This window comes from Pseudopipra pipra, chromosome 25 (genome assembly GCF_036250125.1).
Source record: "Pseudopipra pipra isolate bDixPip1 chromosome 25, bDixPip1.hap1, whole genome shotgun sequence".
Taxonomy (NCBI): Eukaryota; Metazoa; Chordata; class Aves; order Passeriformes; family Pipridae; genus Pseudopipra; species Pseudopipra pipra.
Window position 1 is genome coordinate 1,089,335 of NC_087573.1, and position 19,930 is coordinate 1,109,264.

General features: G+C 59.1%; 2 protein-coding genes across 3 annotated transcripts; one reads left to right on the top strand and one right to left on the bottom strand.

The window, feature by feature from the left end:
- Positions 1–252: 252 nt before the first annotated feature.
- On the bottom strand, positions 253–10,601 carry FRS3 (fibroblast growth factor receptor substrate 3). 2 transcript variants are annotated; one of them, XM_064636052.1, is made up of 7 exons: positions 10,398–10,601; positions 8,461–8,578; positions 8,172–8,260; positions 6,992–7,178; positions 4,882–5,043; positions 4,186–4,343; positions 253–3,220 (listed from the first exon to the last, which is right to left on the bottom strand). In XM_064636052.1, the coding sequence occupies exons 3-7, from the start codon at positions 8,235–8,237 to the stop codon at positions 2,339–2,341; spliced, it is 1,455 nt and encodes a 484-aa protein (XP_064492122.1). In that variant the 5' UTR covers positions 8,238–8,260; positions 8,461–8,578; positions 10,398–10,601; the 3' UTR covers positions 253–2,338. The 2 variants fall into 2 exon arrangements, with proteins under 2 accessions (XP_064492122.1, XP_064492121.1); XM_064636051.1 differs by having other exon boundaries at positions 8,450–8,578.
- Positions 10,602–12,659: 2,058 nt separating this feature from the next.
- Positions 12,660–19,913, top strand: PRICKLE4 (prickle planar cell polarity protein 4). Its single transcript, XM_064635982.1, has 8 exons — positions 12,660–12,923; positions 16,850–17,002; positions 17,151–17,258; positions 17,336–17,473; positions 17,564–17,764; positions 18,015–18,201; positions 18,360–18,683; positions 18,959–19,913. The coding sequence occupies exons 2-8, from the start codon at positions 16,853–16,855 to the stop codon at positions 19,441–19,443; spliced, it is 1,593 nt and encodes a 530-aa protein (XP_064492052.1). The 5' UTR covers positions 12,660–12,923; positions 16,850–16,852; the 3' UTR covers positions 19,444–19,913.
- Positions 19,914–19,930: the final 17 nt, after the last annotated feature.

Here is a 19,930-nt window from a genome sequence, read left to right on the forward strand (position 1 = left end):
TCCTCCTCCATGGAAATCCTCATTGCATTTCATCCTCACCTCCTCCTCCATGGAAATCCTCATTGCATTTCATCCTCACCTCCTCCTCCATGGAAATCCTCATTGCATTTCATCCTCACCTCCCTTTCTGGGGAAAAAGGGAATAAGTATTTTGCATTTCTCAGCCCAGGCAGTGGAAAGGCAGGTTCATACAGAGGCTCCAGGGGGAGTTGTTGGTGCTCTCTCAGAGGGTGACATTGACAGCTCAGAAACTCTTTATTTAAATACTTTATTTAAAGCTTAACGCAGTTAACTTTTATATATATATATATATAGATATAAACAATTTCTTCTCTCACTTCCCTAAATGAAAGCTGGATTTAGGGGGATACATTACTTGGGGGGTTGTTTTTTCCTTCAAATAAAGTCATTTGTTATACATATAAAAATATATTACTTGGGTTTCCTTTCAGTTATAAGTGACACGAGGGTTGGGGTGGACAAAAGAATGGAAGACAAGCACAAGGACTTCCAAAAATAAAAACAAAACCAGTGAATTTAAGCATGTGGCACACTTGGAATTTATAGTGCAACAGCAAGCCAAGAACTCCACGTTCTGCGACACAAACATGGCATCACTCAGACTTGGATCACACGTCCTTGCTCCCAACAGGGTCACGGCTCAACAGGACATTACAGCACCAAAACCCAAAAAGGCTGAACTTCCAAAATCTGGAAATCAAGTTCCTGGCCCTCAGAAGCAGGTTGGAACTGGATGATTGGGGTCTTTCCTCTTTCACGGACGTCAACACCAGAAAACATCTAGGACAAGGGGAACACAAGGTTTGGCAACATCTCTGCAGGGAGAGAGACCCTCGCTGAGACTGGATCCAGCTCCCGAGCCAGGAGGAAGATGGATACAGACAGCAGGGAGGAGGGACCCAGAGCATCCCAGAGCACTTCTCTCCACTGAAACAGGCACAGAGTAACCCAGGGAGGGACTGAGCTGCAGCAGGACACGCAGAGAGGGCTCGGGGGCCATCCTGGAGCAGGACAGGAGCAGAGACCCCGCGCAGAGGCAGCTCAGCCCAGCCCCGGTACCAAGACAAAGATCCACATCAAAGGCCACAAAATTTACCCAAAATTTAGCCCTTCCAAGTCTGTAGTTGCAGGAAACAAACTGCACATTCACTCACAACACTGAACAGAGATTCCTCGAGGCCCAGCCAGGCACGTGGGTGGAGGCACCGACTTTGATACCACTCCAAGCTCGGCTGCCCGGCGGCTCCGCTCCCACTCCCACGGCTCCCATACCATTTCCCACCCACCTGTGACAGTCAGGCCCGGTTAATGCATTTTTGATTCCCAGATGATCTTTTCCCCAGCTTTTTTTCCCCAGTTGGTGTCTCAGCAAAGCCACCAACCTCTTCTGAGACCTGTCCCCCAGACCGGAGCGAGCCACAGCGAGCACACGCTTCATATTGGCACCAGTTTGGCAATTAACTGGGAGGCAAAGGAGCATTTCATAAATAAATAGGTAAACAAATAAATAAATCGACAACACTTCTGAGCAGCTGCCAAAAAAAACCCTTCAAAAGCACACCAGGGTATGGCACAAGTGAAGTTTTCTACACCAAACCTCAAATCTCTCTCACGGTTGTGGCCTTTCCCTCCTCTTTTAGAGCAGGAAAAGGAATTTTAGGATTTAGGAAATCAGGTTTCTGTGATCACAGTGTGTGCCTATGGCTCTCTGTCCTCCTCATTTAATTTCAGCTGCCCAATTTAAATTGAATCTGAGAAAAGGACAGAAGTATAAAAAGCTTCAAGAAAACAGGTTAACAGTGAGGGTGGAAAGGCCACGGCATGAGCTCCCTCATCACCAGGGACCAGGGAAAACACAAGGCAGGTCCCGACTTTGGAGTGGCCTGGCTGCAGAGCTCTCCTCAGGTGTCAAATCCACAGGGAACAGGCTGGATTTGCAGTGGAGCTCCTAAAGCAGCTCGTTTTTGGGAACAGGCCTCCCCCCTGCCACTGCCCTGCCCTGGCACTGCCCTAACCCACACGAGTCTGTGCCCACACAGTGCCACAGTGTTATTCCTGGCATCTCCTGCCCAAGATTTAACCTTCCGAGTCGTCAAATATCCCACAAGGCTTCAAAAATGAACGACACAGAGACAGAGAGGGGTAAGACAGACAGACAGACGGACGAGCCTCAACAGCAGCTGCAGGAGCCTCGCCGTGCCTGCAGGGAAGGGGCAGGCAGGGAAGCAGAAGGCAATGGCGAATGGAAGTCACGGCGGGCAGGGCACCGAGGGGCAGGACCGAAGCCGCGACGCGGGGCTGGCACTTGGGGGGCCCCTCAGAGGGGCAGGTCAGTGCTGTTGTGCCGCGTTTTCCGCGAGGTCCCGTCGTCCCTGGGCAGGGCCCTCTGCAAGCTGGACATGGCCGCGGTCTTCTTGAGGTCAATGACGGCGTACGAGTCGGTCCGGCGGGCGCCGGGCGGGGCGGGCGGCGGGACACGGGGCGGCTCCCGGTGCCCCTCGCCCGGCTCGGCCTCCAGCTCCACCTGGATGTAGTTGAGCTGCCGCGGGGGCTCCGCGCGGGGCCGCGGCAGGAGCTCGAAGCCGAACACGCCGGGCAGGCGGGCGCGCCGGGGCCGGGGCAGGAGGGCGCTGCGCCGGGAGTTCGTGGGGCGGCCCTGCAGCGGAGCCTCCTCGCCCGCCTCCGAGAAGCCGCCGGGGGACGGCGCGGGGGGCTCGTCCCGCCGGGAGGGCTGGAGCTCCCACACCGGGGGCAGCGCCGGCAGGTTCTCGTAGTGCAGCAGCGCCGAGCGGCGCCGGGAGCGGCCGCCGTCCTGCCGGGACAGCCCGGAGAGCCCGGAGAGCCCGGAGAGCCCGGCCCGGCACCGCGAGGAGCTGCCGCCGGACACCGGCCCGTTGAGGTTCTCGTAGACGCACTGGGGCGAGGGACAACCCCCCTCGCACTCGTTGTTGTTGTTGTTGGGGGGGCAGAGCGGACCCCCGCACTCCCGGGGGTGCCGGCACACCCGGCGGGAGCCGGAGGAGGGACCCAGCACGAATTTAACCTCCCCTGGCTGCAGGAAGACCTGGGGGTTGCGGTCTTCGAGGGAGCAGCTGTGGTTCCTAGGGGGGAAAGGAGGGTGGGCTTCAGGCAAGGAGTGCATACAGTGCCGGCCCCTCGGCTCCTGCTCCCCACTGGCCGTGTTCACGTAGGTGTGGGACTGCAAGGAGAGAAGCAGAGGGACAGTGAAAGGAGAAGAGAGCAGAGGCAAGAGCAAAGCAGCCGAGAGCAGCTGAGAAACCACCAGGAGGGGAAAATTCATCAGTGGCTGATGAAGCAGGAGGAGAATGGAAGAATTTCGTAAGTCGAGAAGGTTTTGGGAAGCAAAACGCAAAAGCCATTTTAGGATTTGTGGGCTGGAGGAGAGACAAAAAGGAGTCCAGCTGCAGACACATAATGTATGTGTCCACATGGCTGGACATCAGGAAGAATTTCTTCCTGGAAAGGGTGGTCAGGCACTGAAAGGGGCTGCCCAGGGAGGTTTGGAGTCCCCACCCCTGGAGGTGTCCAAGGAACGACTGGACGTGGCCCTCAGTGCTCTGGGCTGGGGGACAAGGTAGGGATTGGGCACGGGTTGGACTTGATGGTCTGGGAGGTCTTTGCCAACCCCTGTGATTCTGGAATTCTGTCTGTGTCACGCTCAATGCATGTGGCACCGAGCAAAAAGCAAAGCCACTTGCAAAATATTTCCTCAAGTGGCTCCCACGGGGATCCTGCAGCCCTCACACCTACCCAGGCCTCCTGGGGGATGGTTTAGACAAAGCTGGATTTCGCAGGGGAAAATCCTAAATTCTAGAACTTAAAACAAAGATCCGAACATCAAAAATGAAAATAAAATGGGTCTGAATTTGGGGTGCATTTGCACACCAGTTTAGGGGCTGTGTGACAGCTGACACATAGTTGCCACCCAAATACCAGTGGATTTAGGACAACTCAGTTGGCTTTGCCAGGCTGATGTTCTAGTGAAGTGTCAGAGAGCAGGAGCCTCCAAGAGCAAAAGGAAGTAAAGAGAAAAACGGAATGACAAGGTGTGAGGATCCCCTGAGCTCTGAGTGGGAGAAACCCAGAACTGCAGAGCAAAACCAGCTGCTTGCACCCAGCAGAGTTTAGGACAGGCAGGTTTACCTGCTCCTCAGGCCCAAGGAGGGGATGAGTGGAGTCTTCCCCCAGGGAGGAATATCTCAGGCTGCTCGCTGAGGGGTGCCGGGCTGAGGAACAGGACAGGCTTTCTCCAGGGAAGCTGTGAAATCCATTGGGAAATCCTGGGACGGTGTACCCCAGACCTGGGAGAGGATCAAGGCAGAGGAGCATTAGATTGGTACAAAATAAGAGTTATTTCACTTTGCTGCACCCTGGAAGGCAGAACCAGCCTGCCTGGGGGAGATCCCAACACGAAGAACCCAGCACCAACACAAGGGCCAGGGCCTCGTTTAAACCTCATTTAAAACTTCATGGAGACAGGAATTGAGTCAATCTGAGTTATTCCAGAGGTGGTTTCATGGAGAAACCACCTGACCTTTGTAGGTGCTACTTAGGAAAGGCCACTTGGTAGTGGCCCAGTAGAACCCAACTGAGGGGTGACAGCTCAGGGGGCTGTTTGAAGGGGGGCTTTGTTGCTGTTTCCTCAGAAACAAAATTCCACACAGGAACAAGTGGGGCCTCTAAATAAACGTGTTGCATGGGGTACACGTGGCCAAAAAGACATGGGACAGCACGTGGGAGAGACCCCTGGGCTGCACAGGGCAGTTTGATGGGAGCACTGCAGACATCACCCCATCTCTGTGTGCCCCCCACTCCTCCCCAGACACTGAGGGGTCTTACTGTTGGGGGCCTGGGGGGTCCGGGCCAGCTCCCTCTCCGTGGGGTGACTGTTCCTGGTGATGACAACAGGCTCCTCCACCACGTTGATGCTGTTACACTGCATCAGGTCCTGCAGCAGATTGAAGATCTCCTCTGCTCGGGAGCACTTGAAGGCAAAGATCCCTGTGCAGTGACAGAGAGGAGGCTCAGAGGAGCAAGGAAGTGATCCTGCTTTTACAGGAGTACAGGAATTCCTGGCTCTAAACAAACAGGGAATTCTGGTTGCTTTTGCTGTGCTTAACACAATCAACCCACAGCCGCAGGAAAACAACCAACAACTGGTGGATTATTCATGAAATAATCACCAGAAATCATGGAATCCCAGAATGGTTTGGGTTGGAGCGACCTTAAAGCTCATCCATTCCACCCCCTCCATGGGCAGGGACACCTTCCACTAGACCAGGTTGCTCAGAGCTCCATCCAGCCTGGCCTTGGACACCTCAGCATTGTGTTGTCTGACAACAGCCAAGCCCACAGGTGTGCAGGGACAGGTGAACTGGTCCTCTTTCACCTCTGACCTGTGTGAACTCCCCCAGCACCCAGTGCAGTCCTCAGTGCCAGGGAAAGGCTGGGCAGTGCCTCCTCCAAGCTGGACTGGGCCCTGTGGTGTGTGCACGTGAGGGAGGGACAAGGACATCACACTTTTAAAAATCCCTGGAGCTAAAGAGTGTCTCCCCAAAGGAGCAGCCCAGACCAGTAACCAATCCCAGGCTGGCACACACACACACACAAAGCCATAGCAACAGGAATGGCATGGCAACAAGGGCTGCTCCCAAAGAACCAGGTTTGCAAGGTTCTGGCCAAAAAAACCAGCTGGATCTGCCTTGAGTCAGGTAGGAAGCAGCATCAGGAAGGAGTCCTCCAGATAAAATCAATAAGCAGAGTAAAATCCTACAAGGAAGGGAGAAAACTCATCAAAACACATCATCCCTCTCATTTCTGCTTTGAGACTGATGAGTGTCGGCTACAAATTTTGTAGTATGTGAAGAGCTTTGCTTCTTCACCTCTGCCTGGACCTGAGCAGAGCAAGCCACACATGGGGCAGAATTTTAATCACTGGATTCAATTGTAATCACTGATCCTCACCCTGCAACAGGCAAAACAGAATCCAGTCTCCCACCACTGATAAGCACATGGCTCCAGGAGAGGGAACCCCCACTTAAATAAATATTAAAAAGGAGCATATGCCACTGCAGATTTGCACAGACCCTGAACACTCATGTGAGTCCTTCTGGATACGAAGGAGTTTACAAACACATTGTTAGAATGAGGAAACAACTTTTTTTTTCCCGGGGATGCAGATGCCAAGAAAATGTTCAGCTCTTTAAAAGCAAGAGAGACAGACTGGTAAAGGAACTAACAGGCACCATTGTAAAACTGGAGACTATTCCCAGTGCTGCTGATGACTTGGCATGTACTCCTGGGTGACTCACTTCCCTCCTCCATGCACAGCATCCCCATGCATAACATCAGTGAAACGTAGGACTCCTTTCCCTCGCTGTTACAAAGTGCTGCCAGACCCCAAATGCAAAGCTTTGGGCACAACCAGCACTGACCAAGGCAGGGGGAAGGCACCAAGGAAAACAAAATGTGCCCAAATCAACGTGCTCTGTGGAATAAACAGTCCTAAGAGGGACCTGGAAAAAGGTGTGGGAGATGCCCTTTTTGCTTTATCCTGAGTTAAAAGATGCTTAACGGCTTCAGTCTTGCAAAAAGTGCTTTCCAGATCCTCAGGAAGGTCCTGCTACCAGCTGGGCGTCCTTTGGCACCAAAGCACAGCACTGGCAGTGTAACAACCTCTGTGGCATTAAATACACCCCAGAAATGCTTCAGCAACCTCCTCATGAGCACCAATGCACCAGCAAAATGAGACCACCAGATTTATGCCCAGGCCCTGGGCCCCAACGCTGTCTTGTGGGTGTTTGAACCAGGAGCATCCACTGGATGTGCACACACACACTGTGGTGTCCTGGGCAAGGGGCTGCAGGGGAACCTGCTGACTGACCAGGGACAGTAGTTTGGGAACAGAAGGCTGAGCCTTGCTGCCTCCAGGAGGCAGTGCCACACTCACCCTGCCCCGTGTGGCAGCGCCGGCCGCTCTCGAAGGAGAAGAGGTTGGAGTCGTAGCCGTAGCGGCGCAGGCACAGGAAGGGCCACCTGACGGCGTCGCGCTTGTGCGTGTGCAGGATGAGCTCCCGCTGCGTCAGCTCCATGATCCCAGAGCCCAGCTCGTGCCCTTCATCGTCCACGTTCGTCACCTGCGGAGCCCACGGCAGCAAACTCTGAATGCCAGAGCCACTGAGGCTGGAAAACACCTCCAGGATCATCGAGTCCACCCTGTGCCCCATCCCCACCTTGTCCCCCAGCCCAGAGCACTGAGGGCCATGTCCAGTCCTTCCTTAGACACCTCCAGGGGTGGGGGCTCCAAACCTCCCTGGGCAGCCCCTTCCAGTGCCTGACCACCCTTTCCAGGCAGAAATTCCTCCTGACCCTCCCCTGGCACAGCTGGAGGCCGTTCCCTCTCCTCCTGTCCCTTGTTCCCTGGGGGCAGAGCCCGATTCCCCCCCCAGCTCCCCCCTCCTGTCAGGGGGTTGCAGAGCCAGAAGGTCTCCCCTGAGCCTCCTTTTCTCCAGGCTGAGCCCCCCCAGCTCCCTCAGCTGCTCCTGCTGCTCCAGACCCTTCCCCAGCTCCCTTCCCTTCCCTGGACACGCTCCAGCCCCTCAATGTCGTCCTGAGGGGCCCAGAACTGGACACAGCACTGCAGGTGCCCCTCACCAGTGCAACTGGTATCCAAAGCAGCCCACCCACCAAGCAGTGTAATTCCATGGATTCCCCCCATGTACTGATGCCTTTTTCCCAGCTGAGAGCAGGGATTCATGGCTGGCAGCAGGCGCCGAGCTGTCAGCCCTGGAGACTGCGAGCTTGGCAGCTCAGCTGATGTGTCTGAGCCCAGGCTCTGGAACACAGCCCTCAGCAATAAAAGGTTTCTCTCCAGTCCCCCATTTCCTTGCATTTCCCAAGCAGAGGCAATTTCCACAGCAAATACAAACACATTTGCAGCAGAGGTTCCTTGAGGAAAGGAAAACAAACCCAAACCAAAACTAACACATTTTCAAATCCTCTCAAGTGACACTTGTGTGCAGGAGCAGAGCTTTTCCCTCCTCTCCTGCCCGAGTCCAGCCCACGCTGGGCTTTGCCAGCAGTTGGAGCTGTCACAGACTCTCTGACGGGGTTGAAGGTGCAACACTTACCTTAAATTTGGTGGGGTGGTTGTCTGGGATGCTGTCTGTGCACAGACAGCTGCAGCAGCTCCCCATGACGCCAGCCAAAGGGGCAATCCCTGGGGAGAGGGCACAAACCACAGCACAGTCAGGCTCTCAGTCCAACCCTCCCACCCACTCCAGACATGCAGCATTTACAGCTGTGTCCTCCTCCATCCCACTGGGTTTGGAGCTGAAACTCTTCAATCTGTTCCTTGATTAATGAGCACTGTAAATATAACACTAATTAAAAGCAACGGCTTTCTTACCATCAGGCAACTGTTGGATTTTTTCAGAGGAGTGAGAAGGAATTCCCACTGCTGTCCCTCTATCTCCCTCGGGACTTCATGGTCACCAGGTTTCACCTAAAACACGAGGGAACCGGTCCCATCTTCCACCTGACAAGGAAAACACAATTAAATAAATGATAAAACCGGGAAAGACTAAAAAGCAGGGGATGGGGGTAGGGGTGTGACTAAAGTCCCCTTCAAATATCACAAGGAAGGGAGATGTTTGGGGTTTTTTTTTAATTGACTACCTGCATTTATATCAATAGAGAAAATTCTGCACAAAAATACGTAATGAACAGCTAAAAAAAGCAATTAAATAAGAGATATTTTACTTCTTGGCTTTGGGATCCTGCAGGAGTGGGGCAAATAAAACACAACAGTAAAACTGAGGGTGGTGAGGACACAGGGAACCACAGGCAGCTGCTGCTGAGGAATGTGAAGGTGCCTTCACTGGAGGGAAGGTCCTTCAGGGTCAGAGAACCAGCAGCTGTTCTACTTTGGAGTATGAAAAGTAACTAATGCCAGAAAACACTAAAGCTCTGATATCTGACACCATCAGTGCAGGTATCAAACAGGCAGGAGTTGTGTGCATTAGCAGTGAGAAATACTCCTGCCTTTCTCACCAGTAGTGAGAAATATGAAATACTGCTATCTCTGGTGGAAACTCAAGGGATTCCAGATCCACCCCAGGGCAGGGACTCTGGAAACTTGAAGGACTCCACGGGATGATGCCATGTTTGCCCTTGGTGAGAGCAGCTCGTGGTCCCTCCATCTGAGCCCCCAGGATCACCAGCCTGGCACCAGAGCAGTAAATGAAAGGCACAGGCCATTGGGAACCTCTCCCCCTGCCATGCCAGAATCTGTCCCCTCTTTCTTCTTTATCCTCTCTCCCTCTGGTGTTTCCTCCACCTGCAGCTGTGAGGGGTCAGGCTGAAGTGCTGTGGCTTATCCTGAGCAGTTTTTATGGTGAGAACTGAACAAATGAGGAAAAAAAACCATTGTGAGCTCCCTGAACACTCCCTTGGCGCTTCCCACTGCTTCTCAGTGGTGAATATTTCAGGAGCATCCCTTTCACACAGAGACTGGGGCTCCCAAGTCTCAGCACTTCCAACACACCTTTCCAACACCTGTTTGCCAGTTCAGAGCCTCAGCCAGTCAAAGCAAACACTCCAAGAGCCCAACACGCTTCCCTGCAGCAGGAGTGTGTCCCTCCTAAGACCACCAGCCCCATCCAGCCTCCCACCTTCCAGGATCCAAACCTAAATCGTCCTCAGACCTCCACAGCCCTGCCTGGCCTCCTCTCAGGAGCACAGCTCACCTCTCCCGAATTCCCAGCCAGGTTGTTCCTCTCCTCCCAAACCCCCCCAGCCTGCAGAAGCCCCTCGTGCCTTCACCCTCCTCCAAGCCCTTCTCTTAAACCCAGGACTGGAGAAGAGAGTCCCCACTATCCCAAAGGACCAGGGCACCCCGACCTCCCCCTGCCCAGGGGCACAGGGATGCCTTGTGTGGAAAAGCTGGTCCCAAACCAACCCCCTGGGACAGGCAGGGACAGACCCACCGCCCTCCTGGAAGGGACGAGGGAACGGGGGGCACGGGCAAGGAGAAGGGGCTGGAGGAAGGAGGAGAGGGATGGGGGGTGAGGAAAGGGATGGTGAGAGGTGGAAGGAGATGGAGAGAGGTGGAAGGGGCTGCAGGGACGGGGAAGGGGCTGCACGGAGGAGGACAGGGATGGTGGAAGGGGAAGGAGGGGTGAGGAAGGGGAGGGAGGGTGAGGAAGGGGAGGGAGGGAGCAGGACGGGCCTGCACAGCCCGTGGGAACGGGGGGCCTGAGGAAGGGGCGAGTCCCGGGGCAGAGGGTGCGGAGGGGACACGAGGGGACCCCGGGGGGCACGAGGGGAGGGGACGGCGGGCGATGCCCGGTCGGTACCTGAGGCGCTGCCCGGCTCCGCCATCCGGCAGCTGCGGCCCGGGGCCCCCTTGCCGGGGCCTGGAGCGTGTCGGGGCCCTCTGGCCGGCCCTGCCCGGCCCGGCCCGGCCCGGCCCGGCCCTGCCTGCCCTGCCCGGCCCGGCGGGTCCCGGGTCCCCGCTCGGGGCCCGGAGCGATCGGGGCCGGGCCGGGCCCGGCGGAGCAGCGACACCGCAGCGCCGCGGGGCCGCCAGGGGGCGCCAGGGGGGGCGGGAGGGGCGGGGCCAGCGGGGGCGTGGTCAGAGGGGGCGGGGCCAGGGGAGCCGAGGGGAGAGGTTTGGGGGGTCATTGGGGGGGATTTTGGGGGTGCGAGACGGGAGAGGTGCTGGGGGGTCAGTGCGGGGGAATTCGGGCGGTCTGGGTTGCGGGGATGCCCAAGGGGGGTCAGTGAAGGGGGATTTGAGGGGTCTGGGTTAGGGGGATGTTCAAGGGGGGTCAGTGAAAGGGGGTCAGGGGGCAGGAGGGGCTGCTGGGGGCACTTAAGCAGTCACAGCCCCTTGGTTCCCAGCCCCACCAGTACCGGAGCACTGAACCAGTGCAGGCAATGGCAGCTCAGTGCTGGGGTCCCACAGCCGGCCACACCCCCAGACCACCTCGATGGGCACCTGATTGCTCAGGGCCAGGCTCTGCAGGATCCCGACTCAGCCCCAGGACTCCTGATGTGATCTAATAAACGATAACACCCATGGAGGGCGTGTGCCTGGGATGGGACACAGATGGGGCCCAGACATGCTGCCGGTCACACTCTGGTCACCCCACGGTGCTCCAGCAGCAGGGACCCCTCAGGCTGGTGTCGTGCCCCTCACACACACCTGGTGCAGGTGTGGGCTCACCTGGCACCCAGGCGATGTTCCCACGGGGCAGTGGCTGATCCCACCTGGGAAAGCCCCGAGTGACCCCTCTGTGCACTCAGCCCCTGTGTCTCCCAGCGAGGACTTTGCCCATTAACCCTCCTGCCCTGTGGAGGGATGGAGGAGTGGGGGAGTGCAGGGCAGGGGGGGGGCCCACCACCACCCGGGGGTACAAAGTCCACTGCAGCAAATGGGCCGAGATAAAGCTGCAGAAACCAACCTCCCATCAAAGCCAAACAGGGAATGAACGTCCCAGTGCACATCTGAGACCTTAAAGGGACCCTGGGGAGTGACAGCACTGGCTGGACAGCCCTGACAGGACCCCCGTGTGGGGGAGGAGGACACTGGAGATGGTCACCTGCCCCATCTTTTCCTCCTTCTGCCCCTGCCCAGGTGATTTGGCAGAGAATCCTCGAATGGTTGCAGAGAATCCTCGAATGGTTTGGGTTGGAGGGACCTTAAAGATCCTGTTCCACACTGGACACATTCCACTAGCCCAGGTTGCTTCAAGCCCCGTCCAACCTGGCCCTGAACATTTCCAGGGATGGGGCAACCACAGCCTCTATAAAGCACCAATAACCCGTGCACCAGCACCGCCCTGCGCGGCCTCGCCCAGCCCGGCCACGTCCTCTGACAAATTACCATCCCTGTGGATTTAGGCCGCAGTCCTGACCCTAATCCCAAAATCTACACAAGCCACCTGCACCTCTCAGGGCTCCCAGCGGAGCCCTAAAACAAGCCAGAGCTCCTGAGACACGTGGGTGGCAGAGACCCAGGCTGACCCCCATGGACAGTTGGGTGTCTGTGCTCATCCCCAAAGTCACACCAGCAGGCAGGAAAATCTTACAGCATGTGAGAAATCCACAGGAGCACAACAAAGACGCTCTGCCTCGCGTCAGGCTCTGATAAATTTTGCCCTGGCTCCTGCCCGGGTGGAATTGCTGAGCTGGAGCCGGTCGGAATGGCTCGTAGGAACCTCGTCAGGTGTTCAGGGCTTGTGGAAACTGGGACATCCTGACTTGCCGCTGGCTAACTCCTTTGTGAGAGCCCAGCCAAAGTTTCTCCACCTCTAAATTGGGGTGTAATGACACTTCCCCCTCTTTCATGAAGCTTCAGCTCTTTCTGATGTCGGTAGGAAAATAAATCACCGCGCGGGATCATAAAAGCCATCAAACGGCAACCTGGGGTGAACCGAGCCGCAGAGGGAGGGAAGGGCGCGGGCGCTCGGAAAATGAGAGGTAGGAGCAAACCAGATGTCATCGGGAGCTCTTTCCCCTGTAGGGTTAATGTACCCCCCCCTTCCCCTCCCTGCCTGCCCTGGAATTCCAGCCATTGGCTGGCTCCCGAGGTTTAGGCTAAAAAGCCTGTAATTAGGACCCCGGCTGCCGCGGAGCCAGTGCCTGGGCAGGCAGGGGAAAAAAAAGAGAGAGGGAAAAAAAAAAAAAAAAAGAGAGAGAGCGTTTCCCTGAGTGAGCTTGGATGTTTTCCTTTCGCTTTGCAAAGTTTTCCCAGCCCGGGCTCCATTCCCTCGCGTCCTCCGGAGCAGGGCGGGACGGCGGCGGCCGGCGCGGGGCTGGAGCGGGCGGCGGAGCCCGCAGCGGCGGAGCGCGGGGCCCGCAGCGCCGGGAAGGGGCAGGTACGTGCCGCTGGAAGGGATTGCCGGGGTCGGGTCCCCCAGCTACGCGTGGAGCTGGAGCTGCGGGAGAAGGGGATTGGGAGGCGGGGGCGGCGGGAGGGTCCCCGGTCGGGAATCGCTGCGAGGGGAAGAGGACGGGAGCGAGGGGAACGGGGGGATTTGGGCTGTTCTTCTCCGGGAGAAATAGTTGGGGCCGGGAGTGATATCGTTGCCCCCGCGGCCTTTGTTTTCGGGAAAACGTCCCCTGAGAGCGGGAGGTGACGCCTGTTCCATCGTGCCAGACCCTGCCAGCCCGGAGCGGGCAGGTGCGCGGGCAGGGGGCGGGCAGGGCTGCCCGGCACGACGAGGGGCTCCGGGAAGGGGCGTTGGCTCCACCATCCCTCCTCTACCCGAGATCCGGAGGGAATGGGATGTTTTGGGGTTGGAGATGAAGCTTGGCCCCTTCACACATCGATGTGCTGGGCCATGATAGGATGGCCGTGGGGAGAAGTGGAGTGATGGGTCTTCATCCTGGTGGCCGCGGGGAGAGGAGGGCTGGGGGTCTCTGTCCATACCTGTGGATGTACAAAGGCTGAGTTAGGGTGGGTTAAGGGGTTGCTGCTCCCCGCCCAGCTGGGACAGCCAGCCATGCCTGTGGGATGGGGGAAAACACACCGAGAAAAGCCCTTTGCAGCACTGGCACATCATCTGGTGAGCAAACAGGCCACAGCATCGGCCACCGTCCCCTCTGGTGGCGTGGAGAACACGGTGCTGTGTGGCACAGCAGGATGCTGAGACCCCCCCCATCATCTGGGGGGCTGCACTGAGCCTGGCCCCTGATCTGCTGTGCCCAACCAGTGGCACCAAGCATTGCTGCACCTCGGGCCATCCCAAATCCAAGAGGCACAGCAGGCTCCTCCGTGAGACTGGCTCCAGGTCTCCAGCCTGGCTCGGGCTGTGCTGCAGGACTCGCTGCTCCAGCTCGCCCTGCCAGACCTCAGCTTATCTCGCCCCAGAAGATGCATCTTTATTGCTCTGCATCTTTGTTCCACGCACCTTCATCGCAGCTGTGTTGACAGGAGCTCAAGCAAAAACAGGTTATCCCGTGGGTGAGGTGAACACGGAGCTGTTCCTCTGGAAGCTGCCAGTGCTGCTGGGCGCTCTAAGGGGATCAGGGCTTTTTGGTCACGGTGAGATGTTGTGTTTCCTGGGGGTTGTGAAGCTGGGGAGTGTTTGGTGGTTCTGAAAAATTGGCTGGAGGGGGTCTGGAAGTGGGTCTTCTAAGGTGGAGAGGTGGTTCTAGAAAAGCAAAGCTGTGGCAGAGATGCAGATCGGCCCCTGCCGTGCTGGGAACAGGGAGCCTGTGCTGAATTCCGAATGGGCTGGGGTGGCTGCACTCCAAGTTAATGTGTGACCTTGGCAGGAGAAGGCTGGGAGCCCACACATGCTCCCACAGCCAGCTGGACACAGGGGCTGCTCCCGGGGAGCCAAATAAGATTAATATTCCCAGGAATTTTAGCCGCTTGTACCCAGGGAGCTGTGCCTGCTTCCGATCCTTCGGAGAGCAAAGGGAGCAGAGCAATCGCATCCAGAGGAGCTCCCAGAGGCTTTTACAGCAAAGGCAAATGACAGCCAGTGGCACCCAGCCTGTCCAACTGGTCTGTCACATGTCCCTTCCTGGGGACTCTCTGGCAGGGAGAAGCAACTCCCCGAAGTGCCACTGTACCCCTGATGCCTGGTCCGGGCTCTCCCATCCCTGGGTTTGAGGGCAGGGGCAGGCTGGGAGCATCCCTGTATCCCAGCAGGGAGGGGCAATAGCAGGAGTGCCTGGAGGCAGCGAGGGAGGGCAGGAAGGAAGAGGGGACAGGGATGGGGAGCAGAGGAGACAGACCTGTTGGGGCTGCCTGGCTCTTTAGCATGGGAGGCGCGTACCTGTGTCACCGTCTGGGGCTAATTACAGGGACTTGTTTACAGCCCAGACGGCTGCCAGCCAGCGTAATCACATCAAACTGGGCTGGGCTGGGCTCTCCAGCACATCCCCATGGATCCACAGCAGCCAGCAGCCCTGCCCAAGCCACTCTCCCCCAGCATCACCCCACTGTGCCGGTGGCCCTGGGACAGGGTGCCCAGTGCCACAGGGCTGGGGCCACGCTGGCACCACCAGCCCCACTGAGTCCCTGGAGCATCAGCGGGGTCTAATTACAGCAAAGCCCCAGCAGATTAGACAAATGCAGCTTGGAGGCTTAATGAGCCAAGCACAGCCTGGGAATGCCTCCCACTGGGGAGAGAGAAACAGGGACACGTTACCCAAACCAGGCAGAAACAGAGCTGGGGCTGGACACTGAGCCTGCAGAAGTCCCCACTCAGCATCCTCAGGGACACACAGTCCTGCTCCTCCTGTAGAGCCAGGACCGTTTCCTGGCCCAGCAGTGGGCCCTCACCAAGCCAGCAAAGCCAGGGCTCTCCTTGAGCTGCAAATACAGAGTTGGGCCAGATTATTTCATCCCTACCCCAAAGCACAGCTTTGAACAGCACCCTGCACCCAGCCCTGCACCCTCCTGTGCTGCCCCAGGGCTGGCAGACCCCAAAGCCCAGGAAAAAGCAAGCAGCCCTTTTGTTTTATCCCGCTGATTAGCCAATGTGCATCGTTAATCATTGACCCAGGTGCAGGGCAGGGAAACCTGAGCTGCCCGGGCTGAGCCCACCCACTCCCAGCTCCAGAGCTGCCACATCCCAGCACCCCAAGATGCTGCATAGGAAAGGGCACACTGGCAGCAGGGGCTGAGCTGGGGGTGTTGAAGGTGTTTAGTGGGAGCAGAGGAGATGATGGTGCTGGCCAGGATGTCCCGGATAGCGCGGGCAGGGGGGATACACCGGTCCCATCCCAGTGCGGAGAAGAAAACGGGTCCTCATGGTGGCAGAGGAGTAGGAGGACCCAGGTAGACAGTTTGGGGGTTCCCACCCCTCAGCCCTGAGCCTGAGATGAGCTTTTTCTGCATGGAAACACTTTCCAGAGCAGTTGATCCATGGTGGGCGTTGCACTGGGTGAATCTAGGGGTGCCCTGGGGCCGTTTGGTCACACCCCCCCAAGCAGCAGTTCAGCTCCATCCCACCCACAGCCCACCTGCATCCCACCAGGGCAGGAATCACGGGTTGAGGGCTTCAGGCTCTGGGCTGGCATCCAGGGAACCCCAGGAGCCACCACATCACCATCTCGCCTTTGTTTTGGAAAGCCAGGGCAGGAAGGAAGCGCGTGGTGGAAAGCGCCCGCGCGGGGAGGAGGGGACGGCTGGGGACGGGTTTCCACTGCGTAACCCCGGGCCAGGCGTGGTGCTGGTGGCTGGGCCAGCCGGGCAGGAACAGCCGCCCGGGGCGGAACAATGGCAGCCCAAGGGGAAGGAATTATTTTCCACTGAGTTGGGCTAAACCTCAGTCTGTTCCCACTGCCCCCGCTCAGGGCTGGGCCACTCGACCAGGGATTAGCCACCACCCAGCAGAGGACTGGTGGCAGTTGGGGAAAATCTCCTGCTGTGGATGAGCAAAAAGCCGGGGCTGTTTTCCAAAGCCTCTTCCAGCTTGAGCTCGGACACCTGGGGTCTTCCCTATTTGGCTTCAACCCCTCACCATCACATCCCCTCCCAGTGCCTCCTGCTTGGCAGATAGAGCCCCAGCCCTGCTGAGTGCCTGCACCCTGGGTGTGGATTTGCTGTAACTCCTGCAGAGAAAGGAGCCCCCAAAAGCCCTTGAACTCCTGCAGTGGTTCAGCCAAAGGTCTCGAGGTCATGGTGACACTGAGCATCCTCCCGGCTGGACCTGCTCCAGGGTCCCTCCCTGGGACAAGGGGCTGCTCGTCCTGCTGCCACGTGGAGACAGATCACATGTCCTGGGGATGGGTCTCTCCTCCCTGCCTCACCAAGGTCTCACCAGCCCATGCCCTCTCTCCCCAGCTCATGTCCCTGCCTCGCCCTGCATGGCCCCAGCGAGATGAGCCCCCGTCCTGCGGCACCACCACCGGCCTCCCTCCGGCCTCCTCCGACAGCGACTCCGGCTGTGCCCTGGAAGAGTACCCGGAACCCCCCGCGGACCCCGCACCCCCCGAGGTGGGCAGCACCCTGGTTCTCCCCCAGCTCCGCGGGTGCCATGCATGGGAGGTTCCCACAGCAGAGCCCTGGGATTAAACACATTCTAGCAATGCAGCTCAATCCCCCTAAAATTCTGCCTGTCTCTCTCTCCCGTGCCCCTCCCCAGGCCCCGCCGTGCCTCAGCCCCCGCTCGCCGCAGCCCGGCTCTCCCTCCGACAGGACGCGGCTCCGCGCCAGAGCCCTCCTGCAGCAGCTGCCTCCCCAGGACTGCGATGTAAGACACCTATTTTTGGGTGCTGCCCACCCCTGGGTTCCCCCCCGTGCCCCGCTCACCCCCGTGCCCCCGTGCAGGAGCGGTACTGCCCCGAGCTCGCCGAGGAGGAGCGGCGGCAGCTGCGAGCGTTCAGCGCCCGCCGGAGACGGGAGGCCCTGGGCCAGGGGCTGGCACGTCCCGTGCCCGGTCCCTGCCATGGCTGCCCCTGCAGGAAGGTGAGGTGTCCCCCCAGCAGCCGTTCCCTGGCGGGGATCTGTCCCCAAAAGCCAGCCTGGCCCCAAACCCCGCGTCCCTTTGCCTTGCAGTGCGGCAGGAGGCTGAACAAAGGCGACCCGGGGATTTCAGTGTCTCGGCTGGGGGACCAGTTCTGGCACCCGTCCTGCTTCTCCTGCCACTTCTGCCACCAGCCGCTGGTGGATCTCATCTACTTCCAGCAGGATGGGAGGATCTACTGTGGCCGGCACCACGCTGAGCTCTTCCGACCCCGCTGTGCCTCCTGCGACCAGGTGGGTGCTGGGCAGGGGGTGGCTTTGACCTCCCTTCGGCCACTCAGAGCCCCTGCTCTTGGCTGGGGGCTGCGAATCCAGCAAGAACCGCTGATGGGCAGGAGGAAATGTTCCTTCCTGAGCCTTGCTGAGATCCCCGTGCCCACGCCACGGGATGGGGGCTCTTCCTCACTCCTCAGCACAGCAAAGCATCCTCCAGACCGTGGGTTCTCCCGCTGGGTGCTGAGGATGGGCTGTTTTCCCGCTCCAGCTGATCTTCATGGAGGAGTGCATCGAGGCCGAGGGCCGGCGCTGGCACCTGGAGCACTTCTGCTGCCTGGAGTGCGACGTGCCCCTGCGCGGGCAGCGCTACGTGATGAGGAGCGGCCGGCCCTGCTGCCGCGCCTGCTTCGAGAGCCTCTTCGCCGAGCCCTGCCAGGCCTGCGGGGACCCCATCGGTACGGCCCGACCCCCAGCCCGGGGGGGCTGCCGGGTGGGCAGGGGTGGGCTGGGAGGGCTGCAGAGGATGGGTTTTGGCACACCGGGTTTTGGCACACGGGGTTTTGGCACACGGGTGCGGGAAGAGCCTCCCCCTCACCTGTGGTTGCCCCCCCAGGTGCTGACAGCGAGGGGGCCACCCACCAAGGGCTGCACTGGCACGCCCGGGCCGCCTGCTTCTGCTGCAGCCTGTGCCGAAAGCCGCTGCGGGGACAGCCCCTCACCTGCCGCCGCGGCCGCCTCTTCTGCTCCGACGCCTGCAGCCTGTGCCAGGGCTCGTCCTCCTCCTCCAGCACCTCCGACTCCTCTGACTCGGCCTTTGCCTCGGCTCCGTCCCCGGACTCGACGCCCCTGTCCCGAGCTGGCCCGGCCGGCAGGACCACGCCGGGGTCCGGCGGCCCCTCGGCTCCAGGGGGCTGCAGGCAGCACGTGGAAGGGGCTGGTAGGATCCTATGGGGGGGAACAGGGGCAATTCCAGGCTCTGCTCAGCCCCTGGGTGCTTCGTGGGGAACGTCCCACGGGGGCAGCCCAGTTTAGGGCTGGAGCAGCGGCAATGAGCCCCCAGCCCACCTCTCTGGGAGGGCGAGCGGTGGGAGCTGGGGGTGGGCTGCTGCCACCCCCCCTGATGGCCCAGGGCAGCCCTTGGTGCATGAGGGTCTGTGGGAGGGCAGGCTCAGCCTTCTCCTTCCTCATTTACCCTTGCTTTCCTTCTTCCAGAGGCGTTTTTGGATCAGGCCCCTGTGCATCCTGCGTTCAGGAGCCCAGAGGACCATGGAGGAGCTGCCAAGGAGCGGAGCAGCGATGCTGTGCACGCAGGACCACCAGCCACCCACCCCTCCGCCCCCCAGCCCAGCCCAGAGGGGCCCAACGAGCCTGGAGCCTTGGGCCACCCGGTTTTGGGGGGCCTTGACCCCCGAACACCCACGGGCCATGGAAACCCCCCCTCCCGAGCGGGCCCGTCCCCCCCCCAGCACAGCCCCCGGCCGGAGCACATCGACCTGCAGGACATCACGGAGGAGGAGGACTCCTGGTGTCCCACCTGCTCCTCATCTTCGGACTCGGACTCGGAGGAAGAGGGTTTCTTTTTTGGGAAGCCCATCCCCAAGCCCGGGATGAATTCCCTGGGCAGGGAGCCCCCGGGGAAGGCTGGGGGCAGGACGGCCAAGCCCCGGGGCAGCAGCAAACACTGCAGTGTGTCCTAGCAGTGGGGACACGGGGTCCCTGACGTCCTGCCAGCCCCTGCCGGGTGCTGCCACGGTCTCAACATGTTCCAAGTGCGTTTTGGACGTGGCCCAAGGCTGGTGGGAGAAGCTGCTGGGATCCTTCCCCCCCGGCAGCTGCTGGCAAAGCACAGCCTGCAATTCCTGCTGGCCTCTCCCGCAATTAGGAACAGGTAAAGCAGGAAGGGAGCAGAGCTCACCTGGGCTCCAGCGCCTCAGACACGGCAGCAGCTCCAGGGAGAGCGGCCGGTGCTCCAGACAAGGGCAGCTGCCTGCACCAGACCTCTGGGCCGGGGTTGGATCCTTTGGATCCTTCCCTGGGGCTCCTCCTTGCAGGATGAGCACCACTGCCACGTGCTCTCCATCTCTGGTGCCACCACGGGGAGGGACCAGGGGGGCAGCTCTGCTGCTGCCAATGACGAAGCTCCAATAAAGTTTGGCTGAAATCTGAACGCAGGAGGGTCACCCA

Coding starts and splice junctions, on each gene's coding strand:
- FRS3 (XM_064636052.1), bottom strand. CDS start 8,237: ATGGGGAGCTGCTGCAGCTGTCTGTGCACAGACAGCATCCCAGACAAC. Junction 7,179..8,171: donor ACCACCCCACCAAATTTAAG/GTAAGTGTTGCA, acceptor TGGGCTCCGCAG/GTGACGAACGTGGACGATGA. Junction 5,044..6,991: donor GCGCTGCCACACGGGGCAGG/GTGAGTGTGGCA, acceptor GTCACTGCACAG/GGATCTTTGCCTTCAAGTGC.
- PRICKLE4 (XM_064635982.1), top strand. CDS start 16,853: ATGTCCCTGCCTCGCCCTGCATGGCCCCAGCGAGATGAGCCCCCGTCC. Junction 17,259..17,335: donor TGCCTCCCCAGGACTGCGAT/GTAAGACACCTA, acceptor GCCCCCGTGCAG/GAGCGGTACTGCCCCGAGCT. Junction 18,202..18,359: donor GGCCTGCGGGGACCCCATCG/GTACGGCCCGAC, acceptor TTGCCCCCCCAG/GTGCTGACAGCGAGGGGGCC.